The following is a 17,762-nucleotide window of genomic DNA, read 5'->3' on the forward strand; positions in this document are numbered from 1 at the left end:
TATACATGGCAGATATGAAAAAGATTGAAAGTTGTGTCAAGGAATTATTAGCCATTTACTGAATTCGGTGTTTTGCCGAAAAAATGGCCGACTTTGGCACCACGCCCAGGTCAGACCCGTGAATGAAAACACACCATTTTAGAAACTTAAGATCTCATATGTCTCCTGAACAGTCTCACCAATTTTGAAGATGATCCAACTAACTCCCTCGGCGAAAAGGTCTCAAATGTGCACCCTGTAAATCGATAAAAATTTCATATTTGATCCAAAATAACCGATTTCCTGTTGGGTTTGGAATATGCGTGTAAATGCTTTTTTGGAGCGGTTTTGGACAAGGTATAGACCCCCCAAATTTCATTGCTCTACGCTGACAGACCCTAATGTTATAGGCCAATTTTAAAATTTCAAGGGGGCGCCACTGAGCCATTTTGTTATATTTTTTTGCAACGTTGCAAAATTATCGAAATTTACAATTTTCCGGACGTATGTGCAAATTTTGGTGACTTTTCGTGCATGTTCAGGCCTCCAAATTGGCCGTTTTCATTTGCCCTGAAAAATAAAAAAAAAAAAAAAAAAAATAATAATAATCCTTTGCAAAACAATAGGGCCTTCGCACGCTTAGTGCTCGGGCCCTAATAATAATAATAATAATAATAATAATAATGATAATAATCCTTTGCAAAACAATAGGGCCTTCGCACGCTTAGTGCTCGGGCCCTAATAATAATAATCCTTTGCAAAACAATAGGGCCTTCGCACGCTTAGTGCTCGGGCCCTAATTAAAGAGCTTTTTATGGTTGGGTTGAAACAAAAGCAGTTGCGCGGCATCTGTAAATGGGGGTTTCCAGGGTAAAATTGACAAATTAAAAATAGTTCGGGGGCTTACTGCGCTATGAATCTGCTATGGCAGCATATAGACATTTTTCTATCAAATACAACAGTTCTTTTGGCTTAAAATACAGCAGTTTATATTAAAGAGGGGTGCAAGAGCAGAAAATGCTTTTTCAGACTTGTGTTTTCTGCCATGTGCATGGCGTAATTCCTGCACAACCAATGATCACAGTCCATTAAGCTATAAAATGTCCGGTGTAAACAGTGAACCATGACGCCAATTTCACCAATTGTTCAATAAAAAATAATATGGTTTTGTCAAAGGGTAATGAATTGTTATTCTTAATTACATGTAAGTGAATCAAGAAAAAATCTATATTCCCTGGAAAAACAGTATTCTAGTTGAGAAAAACGAAAAACAAATCATCACCCATTAGAATAGAAAAGTCGATTTTCTGTGCTAACGCCTGCACAAACGTGAAACTTTCCCTCCGCAACATGGGAAAGTTCCTCTATGCGTAAGTTTCCTTCATTTTCAGTGGTCACCTTACCACAGCAAATGTAAAACTTGGATTGCCAAATAACAAGTAGAGCGGTACCTCGACATACGATCTCTTCGACATCCGACATAAAATTTGACTCGCGATTTGACACCGCAGACCTTCTTGTGAGAGAAATCAAGAGGTTTCAAAAAGGTTGGTCCAGATGGTGAAACAAGGAACAAGGTGACGCTTACCATTGAAACGAAGATGCAAATTATAGAAAAATATGAGCGTGGGGTGTGCATCCGTGAACTGGCTCAACAATACATCCCCGCGGTCCTCCTCCAACCACCGTTCATCAGTCTTTATAAGTTAAGTTGACACTTATTATTGTGGTTACATCGCCAAAGAAATCACTAGCTTTGTCAGGTTTTTATTAAGGCTGTCAAACGATTAAAATTTTTAATACAGTTAATCACAGCTTAAAAATTAATCGTAATTAATCGCAATTCAGACCATCTATAAAAATGTCATATTTTTGTATAAATTATTGTAGTTCCTAAAAGATAAATGTTGGTACAAGTTATAGAAATTTTATATTAAAACCCCTTTTAATGTTTTCGTTTTAATAAAATTTGTGAATTTGAAACCCATAAAATCAGTCACACCCAAGCGCCAGCAGAGGGCGACAAAACACCAAAAACAAAGTAACAAGTGGACATGACACTGTGCTGTCATTTTAATCTGAGCGGGGCATGTGCGTTAATTGCGTCAAATATTTTAACGTGATTAATTTAAAAAATTAAATACCGCCCATTAACGCAATAATTTTGACAGCCCGAATTATAATATATTCTTATGGGAAAATCCTGCTCGACACACAACCATTTCAACTTACAAACAAGGTCCTGGAACGAATTAACTTCGTATGTAGCGGTACCCCTGTACTTAGATTGGTCATTTTATCCATTTTTACCATAAATGTCTCAATTACTAATCTCAGTTCCGTAGAAGACCATTATAGGGCTGCTTGTGCTTGGAACTATTCACGCCTACATTAACCACGTGACTATCCGTGGCGAAATCAGTGTTGCAACTCTCTTTCTACATAGCTATGGTCCAGCGTAATCATAGGATTTCCTGACTGCAAGCTTCATGTGGCTGTATTGTTCCGTCTGATTGGTATACCGGAGTCGTGTGATTATTGCGGAAACATCTCGTTGGTGAAACTGGTAGAGCCACTGTGCTGGCAAAAATATCTAGTACTTTTGCCCAAAGTAGCGGAGTAAGAGTAGCGTTTCTTCACAATTCTACTCAAGTGGTGAGCTAAAACTATTCTAAGAATTACATTTCTCAAAATAAATGTAATGGAGTAAATAACAGACCTCTGGAACGAAGAAAAAAAATTGTACAACAATTCATTTTAGTTCAGCAAGCTTTATTCAGTGTAAAAGACAACATACCTATTCTTTCATATAAAACCTCTGTCCAAGCATGATTTCCCACCTGACAACTTCCGCAAAACCTTTCCAAACTTGTCCAAAAAAACAGCGTACACACATATATTTTCTAATACTACTACTGGTCCACCAATGTTTACGAATGAAGGCGAGCAAATGGGTTAACACGCAGCGTATGCAAGTAATTATAAAGTGGGATGAACAATGATTTCGGAAATACTTCTAAAGCTATTACTCGGTGCACAGGACAGCCACGCCGCGCTCATAGAAGCTGTGCGGATCCTCTTTAGTGGCGATGTCGAAGTCTACGGTGAAGATCAGGTCGGACCTGGTGAAGTTCAGGTACACGGGCAGAGTTACCTGAGGGAGGAAAATAAAGTGCAATGTTGAGCATGGAGCGGGAACGCGACAAATCAAAAACGACCAATGGCGCTCTTCCTACCGTGTTTCTCTTCTCGCCACCTTGCTTGATCCAGCGTAGCTGAGTGAGAGGCAGCTCGGTGGAGATTGACGTAGACAGGGACAGCTTGTTGTTGGCACACGTCGCCCCCTGCAGTTTAAGTCCTGTAAGGCACAATTTGCGTCAACGTAAAACAGGTGTCAAACTGGCGGCCCGGGTGCTAGATCTAGCCCGTGGCGTCATTTTGTGTGACCTGTGAAATTTCATCATCTGCTTCATCTTTATGATTTTTGAAAAACTAAATTACCATATTTTTCGGACTATAAGCTGCTACTTTTTTCCCTTTAATTTCAATCCCGCGTCTTATATTCCAGTGGATCTAATTTGTTAATTTATTTGAGTTAATAAAGATTTTCTCGTAGGCACCGTCTAACGGTTTGCATTATTCTAACACACTTAACATAATCAGGGAATACTATCGTTTCTCGTATTTACCTTTTGACTGTAAAATAAATAGCACTTATACCATTATTTTAAGGAAAACAAGCAGAACATGGGGAATAAGAGAAACAATGCCTTCTTATCATGGAAGCCCAACGTGTGCGTCATGCAACTAACTGAGCAAGACCTACGCTGACAAGCCCACGTCTGCACCACCAAGTCTCGTAATCAGTTCTCCCGGACAGTCCAGAACAAATGGCGGGAAGCTCTGTCCCAACACAAGGAACAAAGGAGAACGCCCTGATATTCAACGGATAACACGACTGATAAGACTCTAAGAGCCCCTTTGACGCTGAAGTGGCAAAATCCACAACCCTTGTTGCCCAGACAACAGTAACTCCCGAATCCTCCTGTCCAATCCACAAACAGAGAATAATCCTAAACACACCTTTCTTCCTGCCCACTGCCCGCCCCACGTAAGCCTTTAAAAGACTGAATGTTTAACTAATCTTTGTTATTTTTTTCGGGAACCTTTTGTTGACGTGTGATATGCTGACCTTGGAACGAGTTTGCCACCCTAACGCACAGAGTTTGGCCTTCTGGCCGGATTCTCGCCAGCCCGGCTCATTGAAACTGCGCCAGCGCGATTCCGGAGGTCTGGCTAGAAGGTCAGAATTTATTTGACAGCGGCGTCATTAGACTGTCATAAGCAGAGGTGGGTAGAGTAGCCAAAAATTTTACTTTAATTTTGATTGTTATTTACATTTGTTGTGCTGCAATGCATGCTAGGAAGCATGTTGGACAACAATACTGTTGACAGAAGGTGGCAGCAGAGATTGACTGTCACCCCCAAGGGAGCAGTGATGGCCAAATGAAACTTCCTGAAGCAATGAAGCTTTTCAGCCAATTTGTTCAAAGCTCCACGGTGGTTCATTTGGTCTTATGACAGTTGTATGATGCCGCTGTCAAATAAAGTGTTTCTGTTTAATGTGTTTGGGTGCAAATATCCAATAATAAAGTGAGGAGAGCTGCGGCTTATAGTCCAGTGCAGCTTATTTATGAAAAAATGCAGTTTTCGTGTCAAATTTGGTGAGTGGCGGCTTACAGTCAGGTGCGCCTTATAGTCCAAAAATTACATTATTTGAGATTTCCGTAGTCATGAAATTGGAGACAACGCACGGTTTTTTTCACCCATTTGTAAAGGAATACATTTCCTAAAAATCATTAAAAAGAACATTTACAATCTATTCTTTTGTTTTATTGATGACATTTTTTAAAATAACAAAAAACATTTTTCCAAATTAAAAAAGGAAGGATGAAATAGCGATAGTGATAGCAAGCTACATATCTAGATAGCTACATAGCCAACTACCTAGCTAGTTAGCTAGCTAGCTATGTAATTAACCAACTACACTGCAAATTTATAACATCTTGATCAAATTATCTCTCTTAAATCTAGTCAAATATTTTTCTCCTTATTTTGAGTGTTGAAGACCAGTTAACAGATTAATGTATCAGATTACCGGTATTCCATTTACCAGTACATTAAGTAACTATGACTTTGTTCTTATCAAGCCTATAGCTACATCTAAAAGCTGGTTGTTTTTCACCTAAATCAAGAAAAAAATTGCTTTCAAATAATGTTTTGAACAATATCTATTCTTGAATTAAGACCATTTCTGACAAACAAGGTTTTTTAAGATTAAATGCACTAACTTTTTGCATAAAATCTTAAAAATAGCTAGCTGAAAATAAGCTTATTTCAAGAAATTAAGTAAAACTTACTTGAAGATAATTTGATAATTACACATATTTCTAGCAGATTTACACTGGAAATAAAGGAATTTAACTAGTTTTAAGGAGGTGTTTTTGCAGTGTTGCTAAATATGCAATGCATGCCATGTTGTCTTTGTTTTATTACAATAACATCTTGGCAAAATGCATATGTCCACATTTAAAAATTGAAGCAATATGCATTGTTCATTGGCCCATTATGTGTTTGACCTGACATATTTTGTAAAGATGAGGTGCTCATAAACCAAGGAAGCAATATGCACATTGTTCATTCGCCCATTATGTGTTTGACCTGACATCTTTTGTAAAGATGTAGTGCTCATAAACCAAAGGAATCATTCTGTTTGTTACCTTCACTGGTGTGCATATTTTTTTTTGTTTAGACAAGGTGATTGCCACCTTGCATATTGTTATTACTGAGTGACAAATGTGACAGCACATCACCCTAAGCCTGGCTGCCTACCTACTTCACCTGACTGTCTTGCTGACAGACTACTCGTAGTCGATATTGGAAAATCGGGGTTTGAGAGAAAATAATCGGGATTTTCTTTTCCATTTTATGTAAATTAGAGTCCGACCTTTGATGCCGAAGCTACACGCGTCCAGAGTGGCACCCTGGGCGTTGGTGACGTTGACCTCCAGACAAAGCTCCTCCAGAGACCAGCTGTTGGCTTGCGCCACATACTGGCGAGTGGCGGTGATGTATGCCTCTGGCACAAACAGGCTTCCCAGGCACACGTGGATGTTCTGAAAAGAGCGGGAGGAGGATTCAATAGTTCCCCGTTGATGGCAAGACTCGACGTGGACGCCTTACCTTGAGTTCCTTAGCGCCTCCACTAGCGGCGCCCTGGGAGATCTGCTGCAGCTGCTTGATGCGCTCGCTGAAGTCCGCCACCCATTGGATGACTGTCATGGAGATGGGCACGGTGTAACGACACCAGCTGCGAGGGAGGATGCCTAGTGAAATACCATATCAATTTCAGTAGGCCTTCATCATTAATTCATTCACTCAGTATTAACTTATTCTTACGTTTTAACAATTAGTATGACTGTACACCCACTTTAGTCATTAAAGACTAGGCTTTATGTTTTTCTATTAGTTTTACAAACGAGTTATTGGTATTTGAGGTGCTGAATTCAGTTAAGGCAAATAACCTTATTAATATAATGAAGTTAACCTTATTAATGTAATGAAGTCTTCAATGTCGATGTTTTCAATAACTAGAATATGAAGATATATGTGAATACAGGCGTTCATTCGCCTACTCCAAGTCAACGTGGATTGGACGTCTCACCCTGCCCCATAACCACTAAAGCTCAAATACAATACAAGTTCTCTATTTTTTGGTGTTTCATTTCTGATTTTGGGGGTGTTTCATTTTTTTATGCAGTTTTGTTTTTGTTGCAGAGTTGATTTTTATTTCCATTTTGTTTGCAGCCCCCCCCCTGCTGTTTTTTGTCTTTAACCCTATAATGCCTGACCCCAGAAGTAATTTTTTTTTTTTTTCATTTGAAAGCTTTATGTGGTCCTTAAACATGAAAAAAAAAAACTTAAAATAATATGCATGTATGTTTTCAAATTTGTATCATAAATGATACTGTAGGAGCCAAATTTGCCTTATGAGAAATGTTTTTTTTTGTTAGTGATCCTAGTTTTTCGAGGTTAATGGCGTTAAACCTTAACGTCTGTCAATCAATAAGCATTCATTAATGCTCATGACAGTGTCATATCATCATGATGACGGTCTTATATAAGGCATCAAACATTGATGGGATCCAGGACTAACACTCAAGTTCTCCTGTTCAAATTTTTTTCGATTCCAAAGTTCGATGTCCTGACCGCCGACCGGTAAAAATAACTGCCAAACACTACAAAGAAGAAGCCACATGAAATGTGTGTTTGTGCATTGCAACTTGATTTCAATCGTAGTCACTGTGCGGCGGCGCTCAAAAGTTCAGGCGCTCAACTTCACAAAGGAAAATGACCAGTCAGCTCAGTGCAACACAGCTATATTATGCAAAGGTGGCTGCACGACCAATATTATTAAACACCTCCGGCTTTATGAAATACAAGAGCCGAATAGTGGATAGCTGAGTGCTGCATATTTGACACGCTGCACCGGTCCTCTAACCAGTCAGAACCAGGTAAGTAAAACAATAAATTACATCCGTCTTCTGCTGCCTCCGCCACCCGACGTCAGATTAAGCGGTAGATGATGGATGGAAAAGTACAAGAATAAGTCGTATTATTGCTAGGGCTGTCAAAATTAATGCATTAACGGGCGGTAATTAATTTTTTAAATTAATCACGTTAAAATATTTGACGCAATTAACGCACATGCCCCGCTCAAACAGACTAAAATGACAGTACAGTGTAATGTCCGCTTGTTACTTGTTTTTTGGTGTTTTGCGCCCTCTGCTGGTGTTTGGGTCCAACTGATTTTATGGGTTAGTACCATGAATGAGCATGGTGTAATTATTGACATCAACAATGGTGAGTTACTAGTTAATTTTTTGATTGAAAATTTTACCAATTTTAATAAAACGAAAACATTAAGAGGGGTTTTAATATAAAATTTCTACAACTTGTACTAACATTTATCTTTTAAGAATGCCATCTTGTTGATTTATTGTTATAATAAATACAGTTCTTATGTACCGTATGTTGAATGTATATATCCGTCTTGTGTCTTATCTTTCCATTCCAACAATAATTTACAGAAAAATATGGCATATTTTATAGATGGTTTAAATTGCGATTAATTACGATTAATTAATTTTTAAGCTGTAATTAACTCGATTAAAAATTTTAATCGTTTGACAACCCTAATTATTACGTCAGGTTAATGTAGCTATATAAGCAGCTACGTACTGTATGAAGTGCGTTGCCGTCGTCGTTAAAATCAACAATATTAAAAGATCATCAAATTATAATCTGTTTCATCGTAGCACCCAGCTAAGGTACATGCATGTAAAGTGCGTAGCGGCTCACAGCTACCTCACCCCTACGTAATATTTGTGACTTTCTCGTAGCAATAGTACGACTAATCTCGTAGTCGTTTTTTAAAATGTATAAATTTGGCCCTAATACTCCGTCGTATCAACGTGAATCATTAGGGTTTTTTTTGTTGTTTTTTTTCACGTGCTTAACTAGTGATACCAGACATTTACTTATCTACTCCGCTGTGAGCCCCAGCCACCAGCTGTTATGCGTTCAAGCTTCAGCTACACCTAGGGAACATATGTTCTCCACTGCAGGAGACAATATCTGTCCAAAACGCTCACACTTACTGAATGAGAAGGTAGACATGATCATTTTCTTCAACAAAAACTGTTTCTGTTTTTATACTGTACCCACTGCTAATCTGGATTGGGTTTTACAAATTTTTTGTTTGTTTAATATTCTACACCAGGTTAGCCCATCAGTGGGAGCTCAATACAATGTAAAAAAGCCTGAAGCACAAAACACTCTAAAACATAGGCAAAAGAATATGTAAATGTTTTTCTCCGTGAGCTTTTGAAAAATAAATATCTTTGTGAAAATGCACTCCTGTGGAAAGAAACTTAGTATTCAAGTTCAAAGACATATTTTTATACAAGTTAAAAATATCCCTCTGAGAAATTCATAGCAAAGTAATTGAAAGTTCATATAATTTAAAAAATGGAGAAAAAAATTAGTATAAACTATGCAATTTTTTTTACCCTGCCTATTAAAAGAATCGGAATCGAGAATCGTTTGGAACCGGAATCGAAACAATGCTAACACCTACTGATGAACCCACTGTCAAATAAAGTGTTACACTTTTTTTCCAATGTCGTGTTTTGATACGCATTAAAGATCTGTGAAAGAACTGGAGTCTCATATGCAATCAATGAACGGTACAATAAAAACGTCTCTTCTACTGTACCTTTCACCAGGTCACTAATAAGAGTGCGCAGGTAGTTGGTCTGCTTTTTCTTGCCCTGGCACACCTGCACCACATCTGACAGATCCTGGCGGACTTCCTGTAGCATCTTACCGCCCATCTTCACCTCGCGCTCAAAGAAGCGGAAAAGCGGGTCCTAGCAATATTTAAGAAGCGGCGACAGACCAAGAAGTTACAGAAAGAACTTATTTTGTAGTTTTACCATGGTGGCTCTTACCTTGATGTTCTCCACTGTGCGTTTGAGGGGATTGACAGTTTGGGGCATGAGCTGCAGCCAGTTGCCGGCGGTGGTGTGCAGTGTCCTCATCCAGGCCGGCTGGGCGTCCGCGGTGGACGACGTGCGCTCTTTCTTCTCAGTCTCGTAGGCGAGGTCATCCTCATCCTCCAACATCTGCATTTTCAGCATCTTACCCATCATGTCAGTGCCTGTGCAGCCCGGCAAGGAAGGAGGGGGAGGGATATGGTGAGCAGGGAAGGTAGGAAGACGGAACCGTGGTGGGAGGAGAAATTAATAAGTGGTAGATAGTTCGTCTTCAAGATGGCTCAGGTGTTGCTTCATTAGAAAAAAAAAACTTTAGACAACAAGACAAGGCTTCAGGCAATACATCACATGCAACATTGAAAAATATGCAGAGGTGGGTAGCAACGCATTTACTCCCTTACATTTCTTGAGTAACTTTTTGAGAAAAATGTACTTCTAAGAGTAGTTTTTTTTATAAAGCCATACTTTTTACTTTGAGTAGATTTGTTAAGAAGAAACGCTACTCTTTCTCCGCTACTTTGGGCTACACTAGATTTGTTACATTTTTCCTCTTTATTCTACATATTAAAGATTTTACTTTTTTTTGCCAACATTGGCTCAACCAGTTTCACCATTGAGACGTGGCAACAATAATCACATGACTCCATTATACCAATCGGACTCAAGCTTGCCGTTCTGCGATCACACCAGCCTGTTCAATAACGTGGCATCTTTAAAGCACCGTAAAAATGAAGTATTTACCATAGAACACCACAGTAAACATGATTTTAAAGATTTTAATCTCTCTCCCAGTTTTTATTTGGGACTGACTGACCAGGGAAAACCAAAGATATGATCCTTTTAGTTTCATAATAGGAAATCTGTTTTTCTCCAATAGAGGGCCCTCATGCTCTTTGGATGAATTAATGCTTAATTTCTTAGATTTTTTTTCTATCGCCGGAATTTAATTTTTTTTTTTTATATTTCTTTTGTTTAATGTGGTTATATGTTATAGTACATATAACAGTTTATATAGATAAACATGCTGAGAAAAAAATACCATTATTAAAAATAATAATAATAAAATAAATCAAACATCGTAAGCAGTTATTCATGATGTTACTCATGACTTCAGTATTCTTTTCACCCCAATTTTTTTTTTTTTTTTTTACTTGTACTTGAGAACATTTTTTGGGATGACTACTTTGACTTGAGTAATATTTTGAGGTTACACTACTCTTACTTGAGTCAAATTTTTGGCTAGTCTTCCTACTTTGTAAAATATGTCTATGGAATAAAGTGAAGAAAACAAATTTCACTCCTTGTCAACTCATTGGCTCCTACTAACACCGCTCGAGCTCCATCCCTGTCAACTGGGAGGGGCCAATCGAGTCGAATGTGTCCCGATAATGACAAACTAAAATATAAAAAAATATATATATATTTTGTGTGTGTTTGTTAGTGGGATATTTTCTGATTTTATTGGGGATTTTCTTTAGGTTTTTTTCCCCCGTTTTGCCAGGTTTTTTTTTTTTTTTTTTTTTTGTTTTACCATTTTTGTGTTTTTTTTATGTTTTGTTTCGCAATGTTAGTGTTTTTTGGGAGGATATTTGCCTTTCAGTGCAGTTTTTCACATTTTCCATGTATTTCTTTAATTTATCTCTGGTTTTTGGGTTTTCAAGTTGTGGTTTTTCACAGGGAGTGGACGTGTAACGCTGTCAATGGCAGCCAATGAGTGTCTAACAATTACTAAAACTAAAATATCAAATTATATAATTTTGTGGTATTTTTAGCCTGTTTTTTTGTGATTTTGCAGTCTTTCCTGGTTTTGCCAATTTTGTGTTTTTTTTCTTTCTTCATGGTTTTTGTGTGTTTTTTTTCCCCCAAGTTTTGGCATTTTCCCCCCAGTTTGGTGTTTGTTTTATAGCCTTTCAGTGCAGTTTTTCGATGTAATCTCTCGAGATTTTCTGTAGTTTTTGGGTTTTCTTTTGAGGGTTTTGTATGCATTTGTTTTGAACACAACAAATATACAACAACAACAACAAAAAAAGACAGGATTCACCAACTGTACTCATCACTTATACTCGTGAAACAAATCATATCATATACAGTACTACTCTTGATAGAAAATATATTTCCTATTCCCCTGCTGATCTGGGTCAACCGGATGATTGACCTTTAGCGCCCTGTGCTGACGACTGATGTCACTACGACAGAGGACTTTAACCTTTGTGTGTCCCAAGGGATTTTGGGATTTTCTATGATCTATGATCGACGCAAAAGCTTGCATTTGCTCAAACTGTGACCATTTTAAATAGAAAATACTTGGGTGCATCATACTGTACAAGACTTTGTTTCAAAAATTATTTTCAAATTGCTAAATATATTGATGTAGAGAACTTAATTTCCACTGAGGTTGTTCTTTGGTTGGTATTGTGGACATCTATTGCTGTTAATGGGTGTTTTTAAACTAAATACCACAACACATACTCTGCACACATATATTCTGGTACGTGGAATAGCAGTGAATAAGATGAAGTGCTATCTAAATAAAATTGAGCAGCAAAGGGTGATATCCATGTTGAAATACATGAAAATGTCAAATTGCCTTTTTGACAATTTGTTCGTTTAAATACTCAAATAAACACTTTGTGAATGACTGGCAATATTTCATCATCTATTAAGGCAGTCAAATTAAAAAGCCCCTTAATTGCAAGTCGAGAAAATAGCGTACACGGTGTCTGGCATTACACACACATACAAAGGTGGTGATTAAGGGAGTGGGGGGGACAGCTGGATGTTTTATTAGTGAGGGTAGGGAGTAATTGATGCGGTCACTATTATTAGGCACACCACTTTGTGAATTGCTATTTAAAACATTTAGGAATATCTACCTACATGATGGGTACTCACTATTTTTTCCTCCAAAATCTACTTTTCAAGGAGACAACCTCCAGTGATCTACTTTGACAGCAAGGTGGTGGTTTGAGGGGGCGGGGGGTGGAGGTACTAATCAAATGACCAAGTTGAAATAATCTACCCATATATTCAATGAGAAATACAGTACATCAAAATAAGTCGTAAGAATCATTCAAATACATAATTAACTATATTTTTTGCCCCCCACAAAATGATTTTGTATTATGCTACATTACGATCGACGTAATAAGCACCCCTGATCTACATAGTAGAGTCACATTGTTTAACATGTTTTTTTGTTGTTGTTGTTTTTTTTTTTAAACCTGTCCTGGTCAGCTGTTTGACACGGAGAATGGAAGTCTAAGTGTCGGGCTGGTCTGATAACATGTGATTTAGTGTTCGCTAAAAAGAGCTGTCAGAACATCTGGGATTGTAAGTTCCAGTCTTTAATCGGGGTGTGACAAAATTTCCAAAATGGTGATATATACCGATATTTCGTATCCCAAAAGGTTATCAATATGCTTCTACCGAGAATCGTCGCTATGTCATTATAAAAAGGTGTAACTGTTGAAAAAAAAAGAACCAACAGGTTGTTAACTAAATCTTCCACTGGAATAGTGTCTACGTTAGCTCATTGGCTGCCATTGACAGCTTTAGATTTCCAGTTCATTTTGACACTCAAAAGGGATTGGACGTCTAGCAGAGTCAATGGCACTCAAACATGACAACTTTCCGGTTTTGGGGGCAGCTCATTTCCTGTTCGTTTTAGGGCCTTTATGGGTCATTTCCTGTTGATTTAGACTCACTTCCTATTCACTTGGGGACATTCCCTGTTCAACCCGAATCAACAGGAAGCAACCTGTAAATGCCCCAAAATCAATAGGAAGCGATTGAAAATCAACAGGAAATGACCCAAAATTAACTCATTGGCTGACATCCGACCCATTTGAAGTGGGAGGGATGGCAGCAAATGATGCCCACGCTCCCAGTTCAAATGGGTTGGACATCTACTAGTGATAAAATTTCAATTCAAAGCTGTTTATTAGTTATGTTGTATTAAGGCTGTAGCTATCGGGTATTTTAATAATTGAGTATTCGAGTGACATTCGACTGAAAATTCTATCAATTAATCGAGAAATGGGATAAAAAAAAATTTAGGTAAAGAGCGATTATAACTATACATGAGAAAACAAGACATTTCACCTAATACTGAACATTTTTCGTTATTTTCGATGTGCATTGTTGAAAACAGCTAAAAAATCCATCTCAGATGTGACTAGAAAAAAATTCGCGGCTTTCACTCAAAAAAAAAAAAAAAAAATATTTCTTACCTAAAAATGTCATTCACTTGATAACACACATCACTTAAAAGTTAGGTGTTTTTCCCCACGTGTTTCAACTGAATTTCCATTTGTGTAAAGCTATTTCTAAGTTCTAGTTAAGTTTTAAGTTAGTCTAAATCGTAAGTCCTGATAGGATTTTGAGTTTTTGCAGTTTTCAAAATGAATGCATGATACCTGCTGTGGTGGAGCACATTAGGCACCAGTGCTTTTTTATTTAGTTTTATCCAGCAATGACTACTGAGCTAAAATTGACAGTTAGCTTTATTATGTTTTTATTTTACACCCTCATCACACTATAGCGATGTGGTTTTACAGATTAAGCCTGTATGTAAGACATGTTAGCCACGCATCGACAGGAGTCATAATTAATTAGAAACCTAGCCCTACGCAGGGCTAACATTACATTAGCAAGGTACATTAACGTTAATGTTATTTATTAGTGCTGAGAAGTCTACTGCTTTAAGATGGCAGCTGTTTACCAACGCCTGCGAGTGTCATTAAGCATGTAGTTCCATTTACATGTGATATCTATGCGACGCAACAGACGCTACCAACTGAGTATCATGCGGGCGTAGTTTGTAGCAACGTTGGCAGAGTTTGTAGCGGCTGTCAGCTGCAGTCAGATATCATAGCTTCCTCCTCTACGCACGAGACGTTAGCGCGTTGTCCCGCAATCAAAGTAGTCGGACAAAACGTGATGCTTAGAGCTGGCAAACGGAGACGTTCCTCAAGGCGAATAAAATTATTCGGATCAATTTTTAAACTCGAGTTACTCGAGTTTTGTTTTAGCTCTATATTGTATAGTATCGTAGAATGATTTGCTTACCCAATTATTGTATCGCTAAATCGTAAGATATTTGTTGTCGTGAGCCTTCTATCGCAAATCTTATCGTGACGTACCCAGAGGTTCCCACCCCTAGTGTTTAATTTAAAATCTGCAGCAAATCAGATGCTATCACCCCATACTTTCCATGAATCTATGCCACATTGAATTGCGGCTTACGAATCAGAGCTAGCAAGGTGTACCTAATAAAGTGATTTTTTTTTTTTTTTTTTTTAATGAGGGCAGGCGAGAATGCCTTGGGTGTGGGTGGGGCAGCGGTGTCTCGGCAAAGCGACATGTTGGCTGTGAAAAAACAGCTGCTGGAGGGTGAGGATACACGCTCCTTTTACCTTGTAATTGTGATGGTTAGAGTGGAACACAAACTGCACAACAACAATGTACAAGAGAAGTACTTGATGACTCAAATGATGATAATAAATCATGGAAGAGAGGAGTCTAAGAAAAAAATCTCTGTTGGGGCAACAAAAGGCTGTCAGTGAATGTTAGGACACTGAAATAGAAAGGAGATGATTAAACAACTGCTGTGTCAAAATCAAAAACAATAATGAGCTTTTTAGTTTAAAGTAAATGTGACGTACAAATGTTTTTATGTTTGTAAACAATAGATTGATAGTGGCATACCCTGAGTGGTGAGCAAGACTTTCTCCGCATTGCTAGGCAACCCCAGCCAAGATGGCGTCTGAGTGTCGGGAAGCATCTCCACCCAGTGCATGAACTCCTCGCGACTGGAAGATAAAAAGAAAAATCAAGTAAATTTGAATAAAACCGGTGGAGAAACACAAGGGCAGATACCGACCGAATGCCGTCGGGCATCTTGATGTCTTTGTGGCCGTCCACTTTGAGCGCTAGTTTGAACTCGCTGTCGAAGCTTCCCTTTGTGAAAATGCGCTCCAGGAAAGTGTTCAGCAGACGCTGGTCAAACTCGTTATCGATGCGGCCGCCGTAGATAGATTGAGCCATCAGGGTCTTGAGAGCGGCCCAGGGAATCTTGTCTGGGGCGATATTCTGACGACCCTGCGGTTGGACAGAGATCAATTTACAAAAGGCGTGTATACCACCTCTCCACCAATTTATTTTAAAAAACTAAACAAGGAACTGTTATTACAGGCTGAAGGCCTGTCAAGTTGTCACTAGTTGTTGTTCTTGTGAACACTAACTTAAGTCCAACTCCTCAGTCAATCATGAAACAATTGTCTTGAAAATATGTCGCATGGACCCAGTAACTATTGATCCTCGAAGACCAATTTTTGATGTTCAAATATAGACAAGTTTCCGAGGTACTTCCGCTTTACTTCCTTATATCTGCAAGCAACTTCCTTTACAAATTCCTTTAAGGCCTGAATTTTGACAACATCCATTTAATGACTTTCAATGCTTTTCAATGAGCCACTTAAACCCTGTAAAGGTACTGAATTCATTAACCGAACTCTTCGGAATTATACAATGAAGCAATTATTTGCAAATTCAAAACCTGATGTAGCTAAGCTAACAAGCTAATATCTATTATAGGCGAATTGCCGTTTAAATTTCTTCTCATTTTGGCAGCACAATTTTAAACGGGTCAAAATTGAAGTTTAATCTGTACAGATATAGCGATTCCTGAAGCATTACAGAACCCAGGTTAAAAAACCACCGAATTTGAGGTTGTCAAAGAGAATGTATTTTACCGATGAGATGCGCTCATTCATCAGGTCTAAAAGAAAGTAGCCACATTTACATGCTGACTTTTATTCATACCGATTCAAATCATTCCGAATGGAAATTTCACATCAGCTGTTTACATGTCACTTCATCTATTCCGATCCAGCGTTTACATGTGACTGCCTTTATTCCGAAAGGACGTTTGACAACTGCCGTCTGACATGCGCAGATTAATCAAAACAAAGTGTCACGTTGCAAAACATGGAGATCGATCGTCAGATCAGCTGCTGTTTTAACTTTTCGAGTTGAAACTTCAAAATGATACGCCGTTCATTTAAAAAGTTGTGTGGGTGCGCTGTGCGTGTGCTTGGAAGCCATGTTGCAAGTGACGTCACTTACGTCACCAAGTGACGTCACCACGTCAGTATGGAGCATGCGCAGAAAGAACGCAACCAGACACCATTCCGCTTCCCTGTTTACATGATATAATATTACTTCTAATCGGTTTGGGAAAAGGAATATTCCACCCCTGTGAATCGGAATGAAATTCCATTCGGTTTGGGCCTGTTCATTCCGAATGAGGTGTTTATATGGAACACATTTATTCGGTTTGAACAAATATTCCGATTGTAATTGGAATATTTGGCTCCATGTAAACGTGGCAAGTGATCACTAAATCTTTCATAATACTGACAGTCCTGGAACTAAAAAATGGTCGCCAACCCAGTTTTCGACACTTCTGCGTATTTACAAACCTTAGCGGTGTCGTCGAGCCAGGTGTCGACGGTATCGCAGGCCGAGCGCAGGTCAGACTCTCCAAACTCGTACTTTTTGGACCAGCCCAATGGCGCGTAACGTAGACGTTCCTGGATGACGGCGTGGAACCAGGCCAGCAGGAAGTATAAACGGGCACGCTCGTTGGGAGCCTTTAAAAACGCACAGGGGAGGAAAAAAAAAATGGATGCATGTATACTGTTGTAAAAAAAATACTCGATACCACACAAAAATACCCACAAATAAATGCTATTTTTCTATGATCTCTTTCAGTTATGTGGCTCTTCAAAAATAATTCAAAAACTCTTTAAATGAGTTTTAATAGACGTCCAATCCGTTTGAAGTGTGAGGTTGGTGCAGTGTTGTTTTGGTCAACGATGACGATAACGAAAATGTTTCATCAACTAACAACTTTCTCATGAGGATGACGTGACAGTGAAGAGCTAAAAACCTGTCTTAGGAGACTAAAATATCACGAAATGGAGGCCAGTTTTCATCAGACGAGACAATAACGAGATTACAATTCGATATAGTTTCGTTTAGTTAGTGGTCGTGTCACTCATGTGACATGCTGCACCACCCACCGCCCCCACACACGCTTACTACCCGGCCAGTAAGTAGCGTCTGTCCACTCCAGGCTCCTTTTTTGAAACACATGTGTCAGGT

At 38.6% G+C, this 17,762-nt stretch overlaps 1 protein-coding gene across 1 annotated transcript in view; it reads right to left on the reverse strand.

The window, feature by feature from the left end:
• Positions 1–2,725: 2,725 nt before the first annotated feature.
• dync1h1 (dynein, cytoplasmic 1, heavy chain 1) overlaps positions 2,726–17,762 on the reverse strand; it is a 93,577-nt gene continuing 78,540 nt past the window's right edge. Inside the window, exons 69-77 of the mRNA XM_057858868.1 lie at positions 17,078–17,248; positions 15,478–15,695; positions 15,303–15,406; positions 9,552–9,760; positions 9,317–9,470; positions 6,223–6,365; positions 5,987–6,155; positions 3,216–3,337; positions 2,726–3,133 (exon numbers count right to left, since the gene is read on the reverse strand). Coding sequence (XP_057714851.1) covers positions 3,005–3,133; positions 3,216–3,337; positions 5,987–6,155; positions 6,223–6,365; positions 9,317–9,470; positions 9,552–9,760; positions 15,303–15,406; positions 15,478–15,695; positions 17,078–17,248 — 1,419 coding nt within the window. The 3' untranslated portion in view covers positions 2,726–3,004. The remainder of the gene's footprint in view (positions 3,134–3,215; positions 3,338–5,986; positions 6,156–6,222; positions 6,366–9,316; positions 9,471–9,551; positions 9,761–15,302; positions 15,407–15,477; positions 15,696–17,077; positions 17,249–17,762) is intronic.

The sequence above is a fragment of the Corythoichthys intestinalis genome, chromosome 15, assembly GCF_030265065.1.
Source record: "Corythoichthys intestinalis isolate RoL2023-P3 chromosome 15, ASM3026506v1, whole genome shotgun sequence".
Classification (NCBI taxonomy): domain Eukaryota; kingdom Metazoa; phylum Chordata; class Actinopteri; order Syngnathiformes; family Syngnathidae; genus Corythoichthys; species Corythoichthys intestinalis.